Source organism: Haematobia irritans, chromosome 3, assembly GCF_050003625.1.
Source record: "Haematobia irritans isolate KBUSLIRL chromosome 3, ASM5000362v1, whole genome shotgun sequence".
In the NCBI taxonomy this organism is placed as follows: domain Eukaryota; kingdom Metazoa; phylum Arthropoda; class Insecta; order Diptera; family Muscidae; genus Haematobia; species Haematobia irritans.
In genome coordinates, this window is record NC_134399.1 from 150,263,240 (window position 1) to 150,279,023 (window position 15,784).

The window sequence follows — 15,784 nt, forward strand, 5'->3', positions numbered from 1 at the left end:
TCTATTTCTCTCTATACTCTCTCTGTCGCTTTGAATAAAATATCACAACATATGTATGTTTAGTCGAAATTTGTAAATTTATATATGTTTATATTCACACATATGATTTTTATGAAACATTCATGCCCCAAACATAATATATTCTAACATATTAACATAGATGTCCCAAACATTTAGTGTTAGTTTAGGAAAATTACATGTTCGCACTTAAATATATTGTGGTTTAAAATCGTGCCCGAAACACATTTTGTTTATATCGGAACATATGAAAAACATATTTTTCTAACAGTGTATGTATAGGTAAGTCTACAAATAATTACGAATCTATATGGACTTTTACACGGTACGTAGAGAGCCAGAATTGAAACATGGGGGTCGCTTATATGGGGGCTATATACAATTATGAACTTGATATGTACCAATTTTTGCATGATTGGGGATCGATTTATCTGAGACCAATATGGACCTAGTTAGGCATGGTTGTTAACGGCCATATACTAGCACAATGTACCAAATTTCAACTGACTCGGATGAAATTTGCTCCTCCAAGAGGCTCCAAAACCAAATCTATGGATCGGTTTATATGGGGGCTATATATGATTATGGACTGATATGGACCACTTTTGGCATGGTTGTTAAATATCATATACTACCACCACCAAATTTCCACCAGATCGGATGAATTTTGCTTCTCCAAAAGGCACCGAAGGTCAAATCTGGGGATCGGTTTAAATGGGGGCTATATATAATGAGGGACTGATATGAACCAATTCCTGCATGATTGTTGGATATCATATACTAACATCACGTACCAAATTTCAACCGAATCGGAAGAATTTTGGTCTTCCAAGAGGCTCCGGAGGTCAAATCAGGTGATCGGTTTATATGGGGACTATACATAATTATGGACCGATGTGGACCAATTTCTGCATGGTTGATAGAGACCATATACTAATACGACGTACCAAATTTCAACCGAATCGGACGAAATTTGCTTCTCTTAGAGGCTCCGCAAGCCAAATCGGGGGATCGGTTTATATGGGGGCTATATATAATTATGGACCGATGTGAACCAATTTTTGCATGGTTGTTAGAGATCATGTTCTGACACCATGTACCAAATTTCAGCCCGATTGGATGAAATTTGCTTCTCTTAGAGGCTCCGAAAGCCAAATCTGGGGATCGGTTTATATGGGGGCTATATATAATTATGGACCGCATGGTTGCATGGTTGTTAGAGACCATATACTAACACCATGTACAAAATTTCAACCGGATCGGATGAAATTTGCTCCTCCTCTTACAAACGAAATGATAAAGTTAATATACCCCCATACTATGGTGGAGGGTATAAAAATTACCCAAAAATTAAAAATCCTCAAAATAATACTTAGCCTACATATAAAGAGCTTCATTATCTATAATTCAAAGATTCTATATCTCAGGTAATTTAAAAATTCTTTCTTCATAGATTTAAAATTTAATAACAAATTTTTAAAGCAAAAATTGTGGACTTTCTTTTATGGAACTAGGAACTACCGTTTGCATAACCTTTCATATTATGTTAAGTTAGTTTTTAACGGTAACTTGATTCGTTTAGTGTTTTTCAAACAGGGAATTAGTAAGCAAAACCGACGTCAAATTGGCTGATATATGATGTAATATGCTTTTGGGATTAATAAGGGTGAAAGACCAGTTCAATACTGGTGAACCAAAACTTCCAAAATGCGTTCTGTGGCGAAGTTCATAGCCCTTCCATTTACGTAGATCGAAAAGTCTCTGTTAGTTGCGTGGTATCCCTCTTCCATCCTATTTTAAATTTGACTCCATTGCTGTGAGAGGGGATCTCATTCACTGTCAGCCTGAGGTAGCCGTATTTGAATTCACAACTCATTATCTAGACTGTTGGCCCATCTACACTGTCCTTTACAGAGTCCAGGATATTATTACACTAGTTTACAAAATCAATTTTTTTTCATGTAAATTTGTATTGTATTGTATTGTAAATTTGAAAAAAATTTTTTGGAACAGTTTTTGAGATATCCCGTTATTGTTCACTAAACGAATTATATATCGAGTTAGAAATGTCCGATTATATCGTTGTTGACACTTAAATGAAAGGTATTGAGATGACAAATACTCGTGTATAATTGTATTTGTGTTAAGCAAAGTGGTTCAAACAATATTGATGTAAAAAGGGAAATTTTCCAAAAAAAACATGGTTTACGGTGGTTCTTTTCCGACGGAAAAGTACAAACCATTGAAAAAAAAATTTCTCTTCATGGTCGTATAAATGATACTCTAACGTAAGTAATAGGGAGCCACCGTGGTGCAATGGTTAGCATGCCCGCCTTGCATACACAAGGCCGTGGGTTCTATTCCTGCTTCGACCGAACACAAAAAAGTTTTTCAGCGGTGGATTATCCCACCTCAGTAATGCTGGTGACATTTCTGAGGGTTTCAAAGCTTCTCTAACTGGTTTCACTGCAATGTGGAACGCCGTTCAGACTCGGCTATAAAAAGGAGGTCCCTTGTCATTGAGCTTAACATCGAATCGGGCAGCACTCAGTGATATTTGTATGATTTGACATCGGATTTGTTCACTCAATTGCTTATAACTATGTCATTTTTCGGTCGTTTTTCTGCTAGTTGGTCTTAGTACTTATGTTAGAGTATCATCTATGGTTTTCAATGGTTTGTAGTTTTCCGGCGGAAAAGGGCCATTGTAAAATATGTTTGTACTTTTCCCGCGGAAAACGGTCATTGTAAAATATGACTTTTTTGAAAATTCAAATCAAAATACATAAGAAAAGTCACCTCTCATCAAATGTAAATTTTCAGTGTAAACTAGTGTTATTTTTCACTCACTTCGTAGTTTGCAGGAAAAAATTGGAGTTTAAAATTGCAAAAGTGTATAATTGTATAATTTTTCCTACTTCTTTAGTTCATTTAACTAGTTTAGTCAAAAAATTATTAATGTCAAGAAAACTTTCTCAAAACATAATAATTCCACACCCTCAAAAAAATCGCTTCTCTAACATATGTTCCAAACATATTTTGCAGGAAGCACATATATTCTTGGATACTGCCGAAACATTAATATGTTTGTTTTGCGTGAACATATTATATGTTTGGAAACATTAATATTAATATTAAAATTAAATAATATTTATACTTAAGCATCACTTTTTTGGCCTTATCATAAAACAGTTTTCCGAAACAACATACGGTTTCACAGAAATTGCTCCCTTTTGATTCTCTCGCTGTGTTATATTGATATCTTTCGTCAACGCTCCCGGTTTCCATCTCTATTTCTTTATCTATATTCTCTGTCGCTCTCTGAATAAAATATCACAACTCGATATACTCGAAATTTGTAAATTTATATTTGTTTACATTCACACATATTATTTTTATGAAACATTCATGCCCCAAACATAATATATTCTAACATATTAACATATGTGTCCCAAACATTTAGTGTTAGTTTAGGAACATTACATATTTGCAGTCAAATATATCATGTTTAAAAATTGTGCCCGAAATACATTTTGTTTATATCGGAACATAAGAAAAACCTATTTTTCTAACAGTGCATGAACTAAACTAGAATTAAATTGCCTTTAGTACCATATGGGGTTTACTTTTTGTTTTGAGTGTAGATTTGCGGATTAGCCCAGCTTTATCTCTTTCTTATTTATTCTGTAACAAATTTTAACAGTTGGATCTCCAGCTGTGCCTAAGTACCATCATTAGCTAAATTCGTTAAAAAACATTACCTATGACACACATTTTAAATACGTTGTAGATTACAATGATCTACATTAGCGATCACACATTAATAAAAGTTTCATATTTAACTAATATATTACGTTGTTTTTTTTTTTTCAAAATTTCCAGATGAATAAATGCTGTAATAATGAATCACGACATCAGAATAGCGGCATAGTTTCATTAATGTCACACAACAAAACAAAAATAATTGAAAGCCCTTTTTGATAATCGCAAACAGAGGAGGGAAAAAATTGTGTGTTAAAAAAAATTGTAACGGCAGTGACGACAAACTCAAATCATCACCCGACTAACAAAAAGAACATTTTTCGAATTCCCCCTCTCATTAAAGCTTTTTTGTGGTTAATCAAAAAACATACACACACCCACCCATCCATCCAGTCCAACACTGCCAGCGTAGTAGAATAGAGCAACACAATGGAAACGACGACGACGATATACGATGACAGACCGATCAGCATGTATGACAATCTCAATATGACCAGTAATGTGAATACGACAAGCACACCTAAAATAAAACAACTACAACCAGCGTCTTCAGCTACAACGTCAGCAGCACGACTACCAGCGTCTAAAACAAATGGAGAAGTACATACGACAACACCCTTTACCGATATAACATTTAAGTTTAATGACAACAATAATACAAAGCTACATTCGCCTTTGGCTCAATACCAGCAACAACCACATCATACTCAACTCAATGGTAATGGGAATTTGAATCAAATACCAACATCGTTGACATCGTCATCGCCACAACCACCACCCAATACAGCGACTTCACCAGTTTATGCTACCCCTTTTAAAATGGCCAATACGTCAATAACTAAACCGGCCATAACAACTACCAATACTACAATTACCACCTCATCGCCTCTAATATCGACATCACCTCCTTCTCCACCACCACATTATCATACGGGTATAATGCAGCACCATAATCATACGCCTCCAGCAGCAACTGGTGCTGGATCAGCGAATATAGGAAATGCATTTGCATCATCAAAGTCACCGCTTTTGCCTTCAACAACGTCATCGCCATCTACGTTCACGTCACACACACCGTCGGCTGCTGTGAATTCTACTGCTACTGCCAACGACAACGACATCAGACTTCATCATGAACGGCCACTTAGTCAACATTCGCAATCCGAACTAAACGATACAAGTCACAGTATTGCTGCAGTGAAAGCTGCTCTCAATGAAGCCAAATCGAAATTTTTTGGCTTAAACGGTTATGCCACCCAACAGCATCCGTATGATCCCCACGAGTCTCAAATGCAAAATCTATTGCCAAACATTGGAACAGCATCAGCGAACAGAGATAAAGTTGACGCTGGGAGGAGTCCATCCAATCATCAAAAGTACCAACCACAATTGCAACCAACAAAACCACAACCGAAATATCAAAATATACCCGAGAATAGTGCAATATTCCGCAATCAAACACAAGGGGTTATTGCCCCGGAATTACCACCAAAACCTGTGGAATATCAAAATTTGAATAAAACATCATCACCATCGCCAACAGTCAACAACAACAACAATAAACCAATGGATCATTCAAATAATCGAAAATTACCCGATGGCACCACATACAATCAGATATCATTGAATGATATCGATGGTCCTTCAAATCGTTCACAGGTAAGTGAAGTTAGAGAAAGAGACATCTGGGCAGGGCACCTTAGATTTCGAAATTTCCAGGGCACAATAATCCCCCTGAGTATACCATGCACTAGATGTGTACACGTGACACAAAATTGTCGTGAGTCGTAAGTCACGCTAATGGCAGTAGTGTAAGTGTGATTACCTCATCATGCGTGAGCAATGAATTTCAGGAATAATACTCTCATGAACATAATCATGCTTACGAGTAGAGTGATCAAAACACCGGGTGTTTTGAAAGTCGGTTTTAAAAACCCGGACTTTTTCCAAATCCAGTGAACGGTATTTTTTGAAACAAATAACCGTCACATCCTGTTCAACCGGTTTTCATAAAAACTCTTAACTTTGAAAGGAAAATGTAAGTCAACGAAAAAAAAAATAATTTATAATTTTTTTATTCAAGTTTACGTTGTACTTATTAAGAAGTCTTTTTTCTGCTGTATTTGCCTAAATAAGGCACTAAATTAACAATTTTGCAATGAAAATTTAAAAAAAAACCGAGAGCCGGTTGTTGATGCCTTGAAAACACCGATTCACCGAAAATGGAATTTTGACGAAAACCGACAATAGGTGTAAAAAGATAAACTGGTACACCGGGTTTTATCTCACGAATTCCCTTAAAACTTTAGTCACACCTGTGTTAGTCTCCAGAGTTTTCGTAAGTCATTATATATCGGTGCGTGAGAGCTCTGATTGTGAATATGCGCGTATAAAAATGTCGTGAGTTTGAGTCTTTAAAAGGTTTTCATGTGTTAGTACGGATTTTCATTTCTTGAACTAGAGAACAGGTACATATTTTAGGTTATTCCAAATATTCTAAGCCACTGTGATGCAATGATTGACTACCATGCTTTCTATAAGAATTGTCATGGGTAAGCGGTAATGGCGGTGGTCCGCTGGCGTCATTTTCACAAGAGATGCTTGATTCCCTCCCTTACGTATCGTGTTCATACAGCAGTCGGTGTACTTCAATTACGAATTTGGTGAACGGTTCAACCATCTTGTTGAGGGGATCGCAGCAGTCTATGACTGGTTTTTAGTTGAGGCACAACTTTGACTCTATTTATTCCAACAAGCATTTGGATCTATTACATTCGGAAATAAAATAATGATGGGATTCAAGCGATTTAGTGGGATTGTTTTATATTTAGCTGGAAAACCACAAGTGGCTACCGTTAGGTTAGGTGGCTGCCCGATGTATCAGGCTCACTTAGACTATTCAGTCCATTGTGATACCACATTGGTGAACTTCTCTCGTATCACTGAGTGCTGCCCGATTCCATGATAAGCTTAATGACAAGGGACATCCTTTTTATAGCCGAATCCGAACGGCGTTCCATATTGCAGTGAAACCACTTAGAGAAGTTTTGACACCCTCAGAAATGTCCACCAGCATTACTGAGGTGGGATAATCCACCGCTGAAAAACTTTTTGGTGTTCGGTCGAAGCAGGAATCGAACCCACGACCTTGTGTATGCAAGGGGGTCATGCTAACCATTGCACCACGGTGGCTCCCGTTAGATACCTCAAGCATTTAAATCGTTTGTTTTTCGTACCATTGCTCATTACCGTAATACTGGCAGTGTTGCATCGCTTCCAAAAAGTGAAGGAAAAAACAGCAACAACTGCAGAAATGATCCGAAAAGGAAAAGTTTGCTCGTAAGCTGAATATATCGCGTGAACGGATGCAACACTTCTTGAAAACTGAGCTCGGTATAAAGCCATTGAAGTTCCAAAAAATTCCAGAACTCACCGTTGTACAAACAATTTAGACTGGAAAGAGCCAGGAATTGCTTCGCTTGCACGCCAAATTGGCATTTATCGAGTTCAGCTTTCTCCAATGAGAAGCCATTCCTAATTGAGAAGATTGTGAAATGATCTGGTTCACTTTCCAAAGAGATTAGCTGAAAACTTAGACATTCGATTGACCACCGACTGCAGCCGATGGTAATGGTGTGGGCCGCTCCCCGCTAGTATTCATCGGCCGGGAGGAGAAAATAAATGCCCAATATTATTGGGAAAATGTCCTAAAGACACACGCAAAGAAGGAATACGATCACCTCAAATATGTTTTAAGAACGAAATGTTATTTTTGGACGTTGAAAATGGAACATTTTTGTCGGAAAAATGTAGTTTTCTCTGCAAAAGTACATGGTTGCCAAAATTAGATACTTAACAAACAAACATGTCCACCTTCCGGATATAACATTGTGCTCTTGAAAAATGTTTGGGGTGATCATATTCCTTCTCTGGGTACAATATTGAAACCCTGAGCAGATAAACATTTCGGCCGCAGACAATGGACATTCCAATAGGACTCAGCTCCATTGCAGTCAGCCCGCACCAAACAAGAATGGCTTAAAAAGGAAGATCCTTCGTTTCTACCAAAATCTCCGCATCTCAATCTGTTGGACTTTTGTGCCTGGAGCATTTTAGGGAGGGACTAAAAAATACCGTGTGATGGTTTTGTCGGCCATTTGAAGGTCGTATATAGCAATAAAACAAATATAGCGCTTTACTTTGTTGCATTACATATTATCAATGTTAATGTACCACCAGATATTCCTAGACGATTTAAATTTTCAATCCTTTTTAAAGTAAAGAAAAAATATTTAAAACTGTGTAAACTCTTCCTCAGAGTAACGTAAGGATAGGCTGGTACCTGCTATTTCAGTCTCACGTAGACTCTTGGGTCCATTTTGATACAACTTATCGCTGGGTGCAGCCCGATTCCAGTTTAGCTCAATGATAAGCGACCTCCTTTTTATAGCCGACTCCGAAAGGCGTTTCACATTGCGCCCAGCAAAAAATGGAGCACTATTTCAGCAGGATTATAAGGGAGAGAGGCAGTACCAACTGCTTGCAAAACAACCGATTCAGTGCTGGTTTTTGTGGGCGATGTCCCGATTTAGAGCAGCTTCTACATAGCGCTGATATAATTGCTCATTTTAATAGAAATATTGCTCACAAGTGATCTTGAGAATAGCATTGTTGGCGTGAAGGGAAACAGCACTACCTTTCATGCATCTATACTGCATGAATTGGTTGCAATAACGTAAACAAATGATCATAAACTAGTTTGATTACTCGTTTACGTTATTGCCACCAATTCATGCAGTGTGGATGCACTGCCTACTTTATTGTATACCAAAAAGCGCAACTAAACTCTAACTGCTGAAGTATTTTTTGCTGGACGGTGAAACCACTTAGAGTAGCATTGAAACACTCAAAAATGTCACCACCCAGCAAAAAATACTTCAGCAGTAAGATTTTAGTTGCGCTTTTTGGTATACAATAAAGTAGGCAGTGCATCCACACTGCATGAATCGGTGGCAATAACGTAATCGAGTAATCAAACTAGTTTATGATCATTCGTTTACGTTATTGCAACCATGTTGTATAGATGCATGAAAGGTAGTGCTGTTTTATTTACTTCCTGCCAACAATGCTATTCGGTTGTTTTGCAATTAGTTGGTACTGCCTCTCTTCCTTACAATCCTGCTGAAATAGTGCCCCATTTTTTGCTGCGGCAGTACTACTGAGATAAGATAATCCGCCGCTGAAAAGCTTTATGGTTGAAATTGGGATTGAAACCATGACTCTTTGGTTGTAAGGCGGCCATGCTAACCATTGTACAACGGTGGCTACTTATAAGGAAGCTTTGGAATATATTTTAAATTTTTCTTGAAGACGTATTTCAATTCGAGCGAAGATAATCCGCCGCTGAAAAGCTTTATGGTTGAAATTGGGATTGAAACCATGACTCTTTGGTTGTAAGGCGGGCATGCTAACCATTGTACAACGGTGGCTACTTATAACATAAGGAATCTTTGGAATATATTTTAAAATTTTCTTGAAGACGTATTTCAATTCGAAGAATAAATTTATAATTTGTCTACATTAACTCCTTCAACAACGTATTGTTTACAGATACAGTGTTTAAGTAAGTGGTTTCTCAAGTCTTCTTAATGGTTTTGAAAAAGTACCGTGTTACGTGTGTTCCAGACTGTATAGATTTGTTGAGCGTGTCAGTAATGTAGCTATAATTATTGTAAAACCCACTCTAAAGCGATGACAGCAAGTGGCGTCTTTGGGGCTAAAATACTCCAATTAGAACCGATGCATTCATTCATGCAATAGAGGCAATATTAAGGTGGTTCACATTGCAAAGTATTATAATAACATTAACGTTTTCTATAAATAAAATTGTAAAAAAGGAATTCATAAAAAAATACTCGAATATCCAGCAACTCGTTTTTTATTATTGTTTTTTTTTTCTTTTGTTTTGAAAATTGTTTCAGGATCAACATCAAAAATGTTATCACCCATCTAAATATTGATTTTAATCCATATTTAATTTTCACAGCCAACTATCATAACACCAATTATTTTTAATTGTAATCTTTATATTAAAGTTCTTTCTATTAAGCGTTTCTTAAATTCCATTGTACAAAAAACAAACTTGACGTCAGAAGAAAATTGAAAGTCAGTGCATTAAAAAAACCCCCATAAACAAAATGAAGACAAGCGTAGATATGTTAATTCTTAATGAAAATTATAAAAACAAACCACTTATGAAGATCACGTATTTGAGTGGAAATTTGTTTTTGTTTGTTTGTTTTTTTTTTTTAATTTTATGACTCACTGCGACAGGTAAACCAAAGTAAAATACTTTTTAACAAAGTATTCCAATATAAACAAAAATTTCTAAACATGGGCAAAAAAGCTGTCGTAGACATTTTGAAATGTTTTTTGATGCTGTCACCTTCTTCACACTTTAGGTAGAACTAAAATCATTTTTGTTTTTTTTTTTTTCGTTTAAAATGTAAGGATGATACACTATTTTTGTACCCTACACAGCTATGTGGAACAGGGTATTATAAGTTAGTGTATATGTTTGCAACGTCCAAAATGGAACGAGATAGACACATGCTGTCTTTGACCAATATATTCAGAACCACTTCCTGAGTCGGTGGCTGCCAGCCCGTCTGTCTAAAACCATCTTTCTTTTTCACTCATTCCATTCATCTCTGGCACTTCTCTTTAATTATTTAAATTATTTGATCCAATTAATTTTTTAATTGAAATATCTCCATTCACGAAAATGATATTATGAATCACAGTTTTAATTGGACATAAAAAATATTTGATTAAAAAATTAATTGGTTTGCTTTAAAAATTTCAATTAAATTTTTGATTGAATCAAAAACTTAAGTGTTGTTGACTGCAAAAATCAATTAATTTTTTAATTGATTCAAACAAAAATGTTGACGTCGATTGGAAAACTCAATCGGGATTTTATTCAGTTAGTTATTTGGTTTAACATCAATCCAATTTCCGCTTCAATCCAAATCCAAAATCCCCGAAATTCACTCAGTTTTTTATCTAATCGAAAAAAAAATTATCGATTCTTTTTTCAATTAAAAACGTAACTATTTTCAATCATTTTCTTAATATAAATTAAAATTGACTGTATCAATTAATTTTTTATTAAAAATTAAGTAATGATTTTTATACCCGCCACCATAGGATGGGGGGTATATTAACTTTGTCATTCCGTTCGTAACACATGTCACAATATTGCTCTAAGACCCCATAGAGTATATATTCTGGGTCGTGGTGAAATTCTAAGTCGATCTAACCACGTCCGTCCGTCAGTTGAAATCACGCTAACTTCCGAACGAAACAAGCTATCGACTTGAAACTTGGTACAAGTAGTTGTTATTGATGTCGATCGGATGGTATTGCAAATGGGGCTACTTTTACATATAGCCCCCATATAAAACGGCCCCCACATTTGACTTGCGGGGCCTATTAGAGAAGCAAATTTCATCCGGTCCGGTTGAAATTTGGTACGTGGTGTAAGTGTATGGCCTTTAACAACCATGCAAACATTTTTCCATATCGGTCCATAAATCTATATAGCCCCCATATAAACCGATCCCAAGATTTGACCTCCGAACATGGTTGCCATTCGAATCAAAAATAATCTAACAAAATTTGGAGAAAATTCTACCAAAAAACTCTCAAACAAAAAAAATCTTCTATAGAAAATTTTGTCAAAATGTTATTTCTGTAGAAAATGTTATCAAAATTTTATTTCTATAGAAAATGTTGTCGAAATTTTATTTCTAAAGAAAATTTTGTCAAAATTTTATTTCTATAGAAAATTTTGTCAAAATTGTATTTCTATAGAAAATTTTGTCAACATTTTATTTCTATGGAAAATTTTGTCAAAAATTTATTTCTATAGGAAATTTTGTCAACATTTTATTTCTGTAGAAAATAGTGTCAAATTTGTATTTCTATAGAAATTGTATATCTATAGAAAACATCAAGAATTCTACCAATCTACAAAACAATAAAAAATCTACCATTTTTGATAGAATTCTACCAACTGTGGTAACCATGACCTCCGAAACCTCATGGAGGAGCAAAATTCATGCGATTGGGTTGAAATTTGTTACATTGCGCTAGTTTGGACCATGCCAAAATTGTTCCATAACGGTCTATAGTTACATATAGACCCCAGATAAAGCGATCGCCAATCACACAAAAATTTGTCTATATCGGTTCATAAGTATGTAGACCCCGTATAAAGCGACCACCATATTTCAATTCAATACAGCGCAAAAATTCATATCGCTTCGAAAATATTTTTAGAATTTGTTTATATATACCGGTCAAGAACTGTGTTATATACGTATTTAATCGACATTTTTATACCCTCCACTATAGGATGGAGTCCATACCGGTCTTATTTATATATAACCCCCATTTAACCGATCCCCAGATTTGACCTCCGTAGCTCTTGAAGGAGCAAAATTCATCCGGTCCGGTTAAAATTTGGTACATTGTGCTAGTATATGGCCGCTAACAACCATGCCAAAATTGGTCCACATCGGTCTATAGTTATATATAGCCGATCCCCAAAAATAACCTACCAAAATTTTATTTCTATAGAAAATTTTGTCAAAATGTTATTTCTATAGAAAATTTTTCCAAACTGAGGTATATACGTATTTAATCGGCTTTTTTTGTTTAATGTATACCCCGTATGGACAAACTTACAATTGAGAAGACGGTGTTAAGAAGTTTTAAGATACCTTGCCATCGGCAAGTGTTACCGCAACCCAAGTAATTCGATTGTGGATGACAGTCAAATTTGTTATGGTTGTTAAACGGTATATTAACATTTCATACTAAAGTTAAACCGGATCGTATATATAATAATGGACCTAATAATGGATCGTATATATAATAATGGACCTATATTAACCAAAATGTTCATGGTTGTTAGAAGGCACACCCAGAGAAGGAATATGATCACCCCAAACATTTTTTAAGATCATCATGTTACTATAAAACGTTTGTTTTCATCAAACATGCTTGCCGAAATCACATAAATAATTTTCGAGAAGATAACATTGTTGCGACAAACATGTTACATCTTCCCAGTGAAAAAGTAATATGGTGCTCTTGAAACATGTTTGGGGTGATCAAATTCCTTCTCCGCGTGCATATACTCACACCCAGTACCAATTTTCAACCTGATTGGATGAAATTGGCTTTTCCAAATAACTTCAGTAGTGACATTTTGGAATCGGTTTTTATGGAGGCCATACCTAAAAAAATCTGAAAACTTTTCATTTTCAAATAGGCTAAGAAGAGAAGTTTTAAGAAAATCAAGAAATTTCAATATTCAAAACATTGGGCAAGGAGGCAGTGTAACTCCTCGACCAGATATGACAGTGTAACTCCTCGACCAGATATGGAACGTACCTAATATTCATTTACTCACCGTCTCCAACGTTCCCTGTAAATTTCAAGTAAATCGGAGAAGATTAGCTTTTTCACAGTACTTTAGAGACAAGTCGGGGAAAGGAAAGGTATACCAACCCGACGAAATATCGAAAAATAAAGTAGCCGATCATTGTTAGACGCCAACTTCAACCATCTCTGAAAATTTCAAGCAAATCGGAGAACTTTGGTCTACTTTTAAAAAAGTTGGCCCCGCCCAAATACAAAAAATCAAGTACTCCATATTAACTGCATAACTTCCCACCAAGTCCTATATACATTTTAAGTAAATCGGTTTTTTTTTTCAGCGTACTGCAGCAAAGGCGATTTTCACGATTCAAACTCCTAGCCTATGTTATTTAGTGACTGTCATTTCTCACTGCGTTTCTTAGCCATTTTTTTGCAATATGCAAAATAAATTAAATTTTAAATGACATTAATTTATTTTAATGATTTTTGTTGGAAATAAAATAAAATCATGCAATTTTTCCCCTATCTTTCCAGACCGTTTACATGGCCACAACAGTACCACAAAATATCAAAGGTAATAAAATCGCAGGACGACATACGCCAACCCGAAGTAGTTTACGGCACAGTCGTATGTTGGTCGTAAGTAATAAACACTTTGAGGGTATGTCCATTTATTTGACTCTTAAATTACGAAATATTTAAGTTTTAATTCTAATTTTATAATTTTATGTCCACTACCTCCTTACAGAAATAAAGCATCCCAATCCCATGGGTTTTCGTCAGCCAAATCTTGCCCGCTGGTTATTGATATTGCAAATTATTATTGGTATATTATTATTAAGTCTATCGACATGGATATTTGTTTTGTCACCCAATACACCTATACAGGATAATCCCTATTGGTGTGGATTAGCGGTAAGTAAAATATTAAAGTTAGAAAATTATAATAAAATAAAAATAAAAAGCTCTAGCTACAAAGGCCATCGGCTTATTAATTAAATTTAAATAAACTAATTTGAATAAAATTATTTTTGTTTTAAATCAAATTTATCAAATTGAATCAAATCCATTTGATTTCAAATCAACCTTTATATCTAATTAAATTTTAATAATTGAACTAAATGAAACTAAATTTATTTTTAAGAAATTTACTTTAATAAAAGTAAACGTAATCTAAAGCTATGTCATCTATCTGTTTTTATTTTACAGCTTCTCATTGCCGGTATTATAGGTTTAATTCTAGTACGATATCATCGAATCAAACGTGACAAGACACGGGAACATTGTTTCATATTTTTACGTATGGATTCGTATGTTCTTGCCCTACTGTCGTTATTACTCTGCTGTGTGGCTCTAATATTTGCTGCCATTCATTACTGCCGCATCACAGCACCCGATACCAGATGTGAAAGTGTCCATATGCTTATAGAACATGGCTCATGTGTATGCACTTTTAATGCACCAAACTTAAACCACACAAGCAGTAACACAAATTCCACAGACTCCATGACCTATGGTAGTGAACAAATAAACTCTCAAGGATCTGATGAACTCCCAATAGACAATAGTTATAAATTTGAATATCGGTATGTATTGAAATGTAAAATATCATTTTGCTAGTATTTCATAAAATTATTTTCCATTTAATTTTTCAGTGATTTGAGTTGTGAGGAAGTTTCCGGAGACTGGACAACAATATTGGGTCTATCGTTTATCATCAACTCTGTGGGTTTTATTGTATCATTTACTTATATGATACTATTAGCATGTTGCCGCAGTGCTACAAAACGCTCATATACAACCGTCCGTACAAGTACATTTTAGGTGTTATTTTTTTCTATTCCAATAGTGATTATTGTAAATTTATGTTTTACATTTAATATTTTATTTTTTTTTACTTGATTTATTTATAACTAAATTATGTTAGTTGAGATATTTTTGTGGTGTTTAAACTTAGTTTATAAGTTTAAAATATTTACACAAAAACTTTATTAATTTATAATATTTAGTACTTAATACAAAATGTTATATATAAGTAAGTATTTAAAATTATTAATTTATATTTTTAACAAGTATTTTAAATTTTAATAAAAACAAAGTATTCACAAGTATAAAAAGTATATTACCTATGAATATAACAGGTATCAAGGATGATTTAACGTTAATTTTTAGGATGATCTATTTTAGGATGATCTAACGTTACATGTGTTGAGCAGTAGCTAACGAATATATCTGAGATATAACGGATATGACAGGGAACAGAATATAATAAGTTAGTACAACACCCAGAAGAACACTAAGCAAGCACATGATGTCTTTGGCAATAGTGGTCGGCTCCTGAGCATGGTTGCATTCGAGCCAAAAATAATCTAAAAAAATTTGGTGAATATTTTGCCAAAAAAAACTACCAAACAAAACCTCTTATTTTGCAAAATTTTATTTCTATAGAAAATTTTGTACAATTTTTATTTCCATAGAAAATTTTGCCAATATTTTATGTCTGTAGAAAATTTTGTAAAACTTTTATTTCCATGGAAAATTTTGTCAACATTTT

General features: G+C 34.8%; 1 protein-coding gene across 4 annotated transcripts in view; it reads left to right on the forward strand.

The window, feature by feature from the left end:
• Window positions 1–15,347, forward strand: part of LOC142231916 (uncharacterized) — a 334,412-nt gene extending 319,065 nt beyond the window's left edge. For 3 of the 4 annotated variants that reach the window (XM_075302581.1, XM_075302582.1, XM_075302580.1), the window contains 5 exons: window positions 3,901–5,439; window positions 13,765–13,891; window positions 13,979–14,145; window positions 14,440–14,816; window positions 14,886–15,347. In XM_075302581.1, coding sequence (XP_075158696.1) covers window positions 4,210–5,439; window positions 13,765–13,891; window positions 13,979–14,145; window positions 14,440–14,816; window positions 14,886–15,054 — 2,070 coding nt within the window. In that variant the 5' untranslated portion in view covers window positions 3,901–4,209 and the 3' untranslated portion in view covers window positions 15,055–15,347. The remainder of the gene's footprint in view (window positions 1–3,900; window positions 5,440–13,764; window positions 13,892–13,978; window positions 14,146–14,439; window positions 14,817–14,885) is intronic. The other variant, XM_075302583.1, reaches the window with a different exon arrangement.
• Window positions 15,348–15,784: the final 437 nt, after the last annotated feature.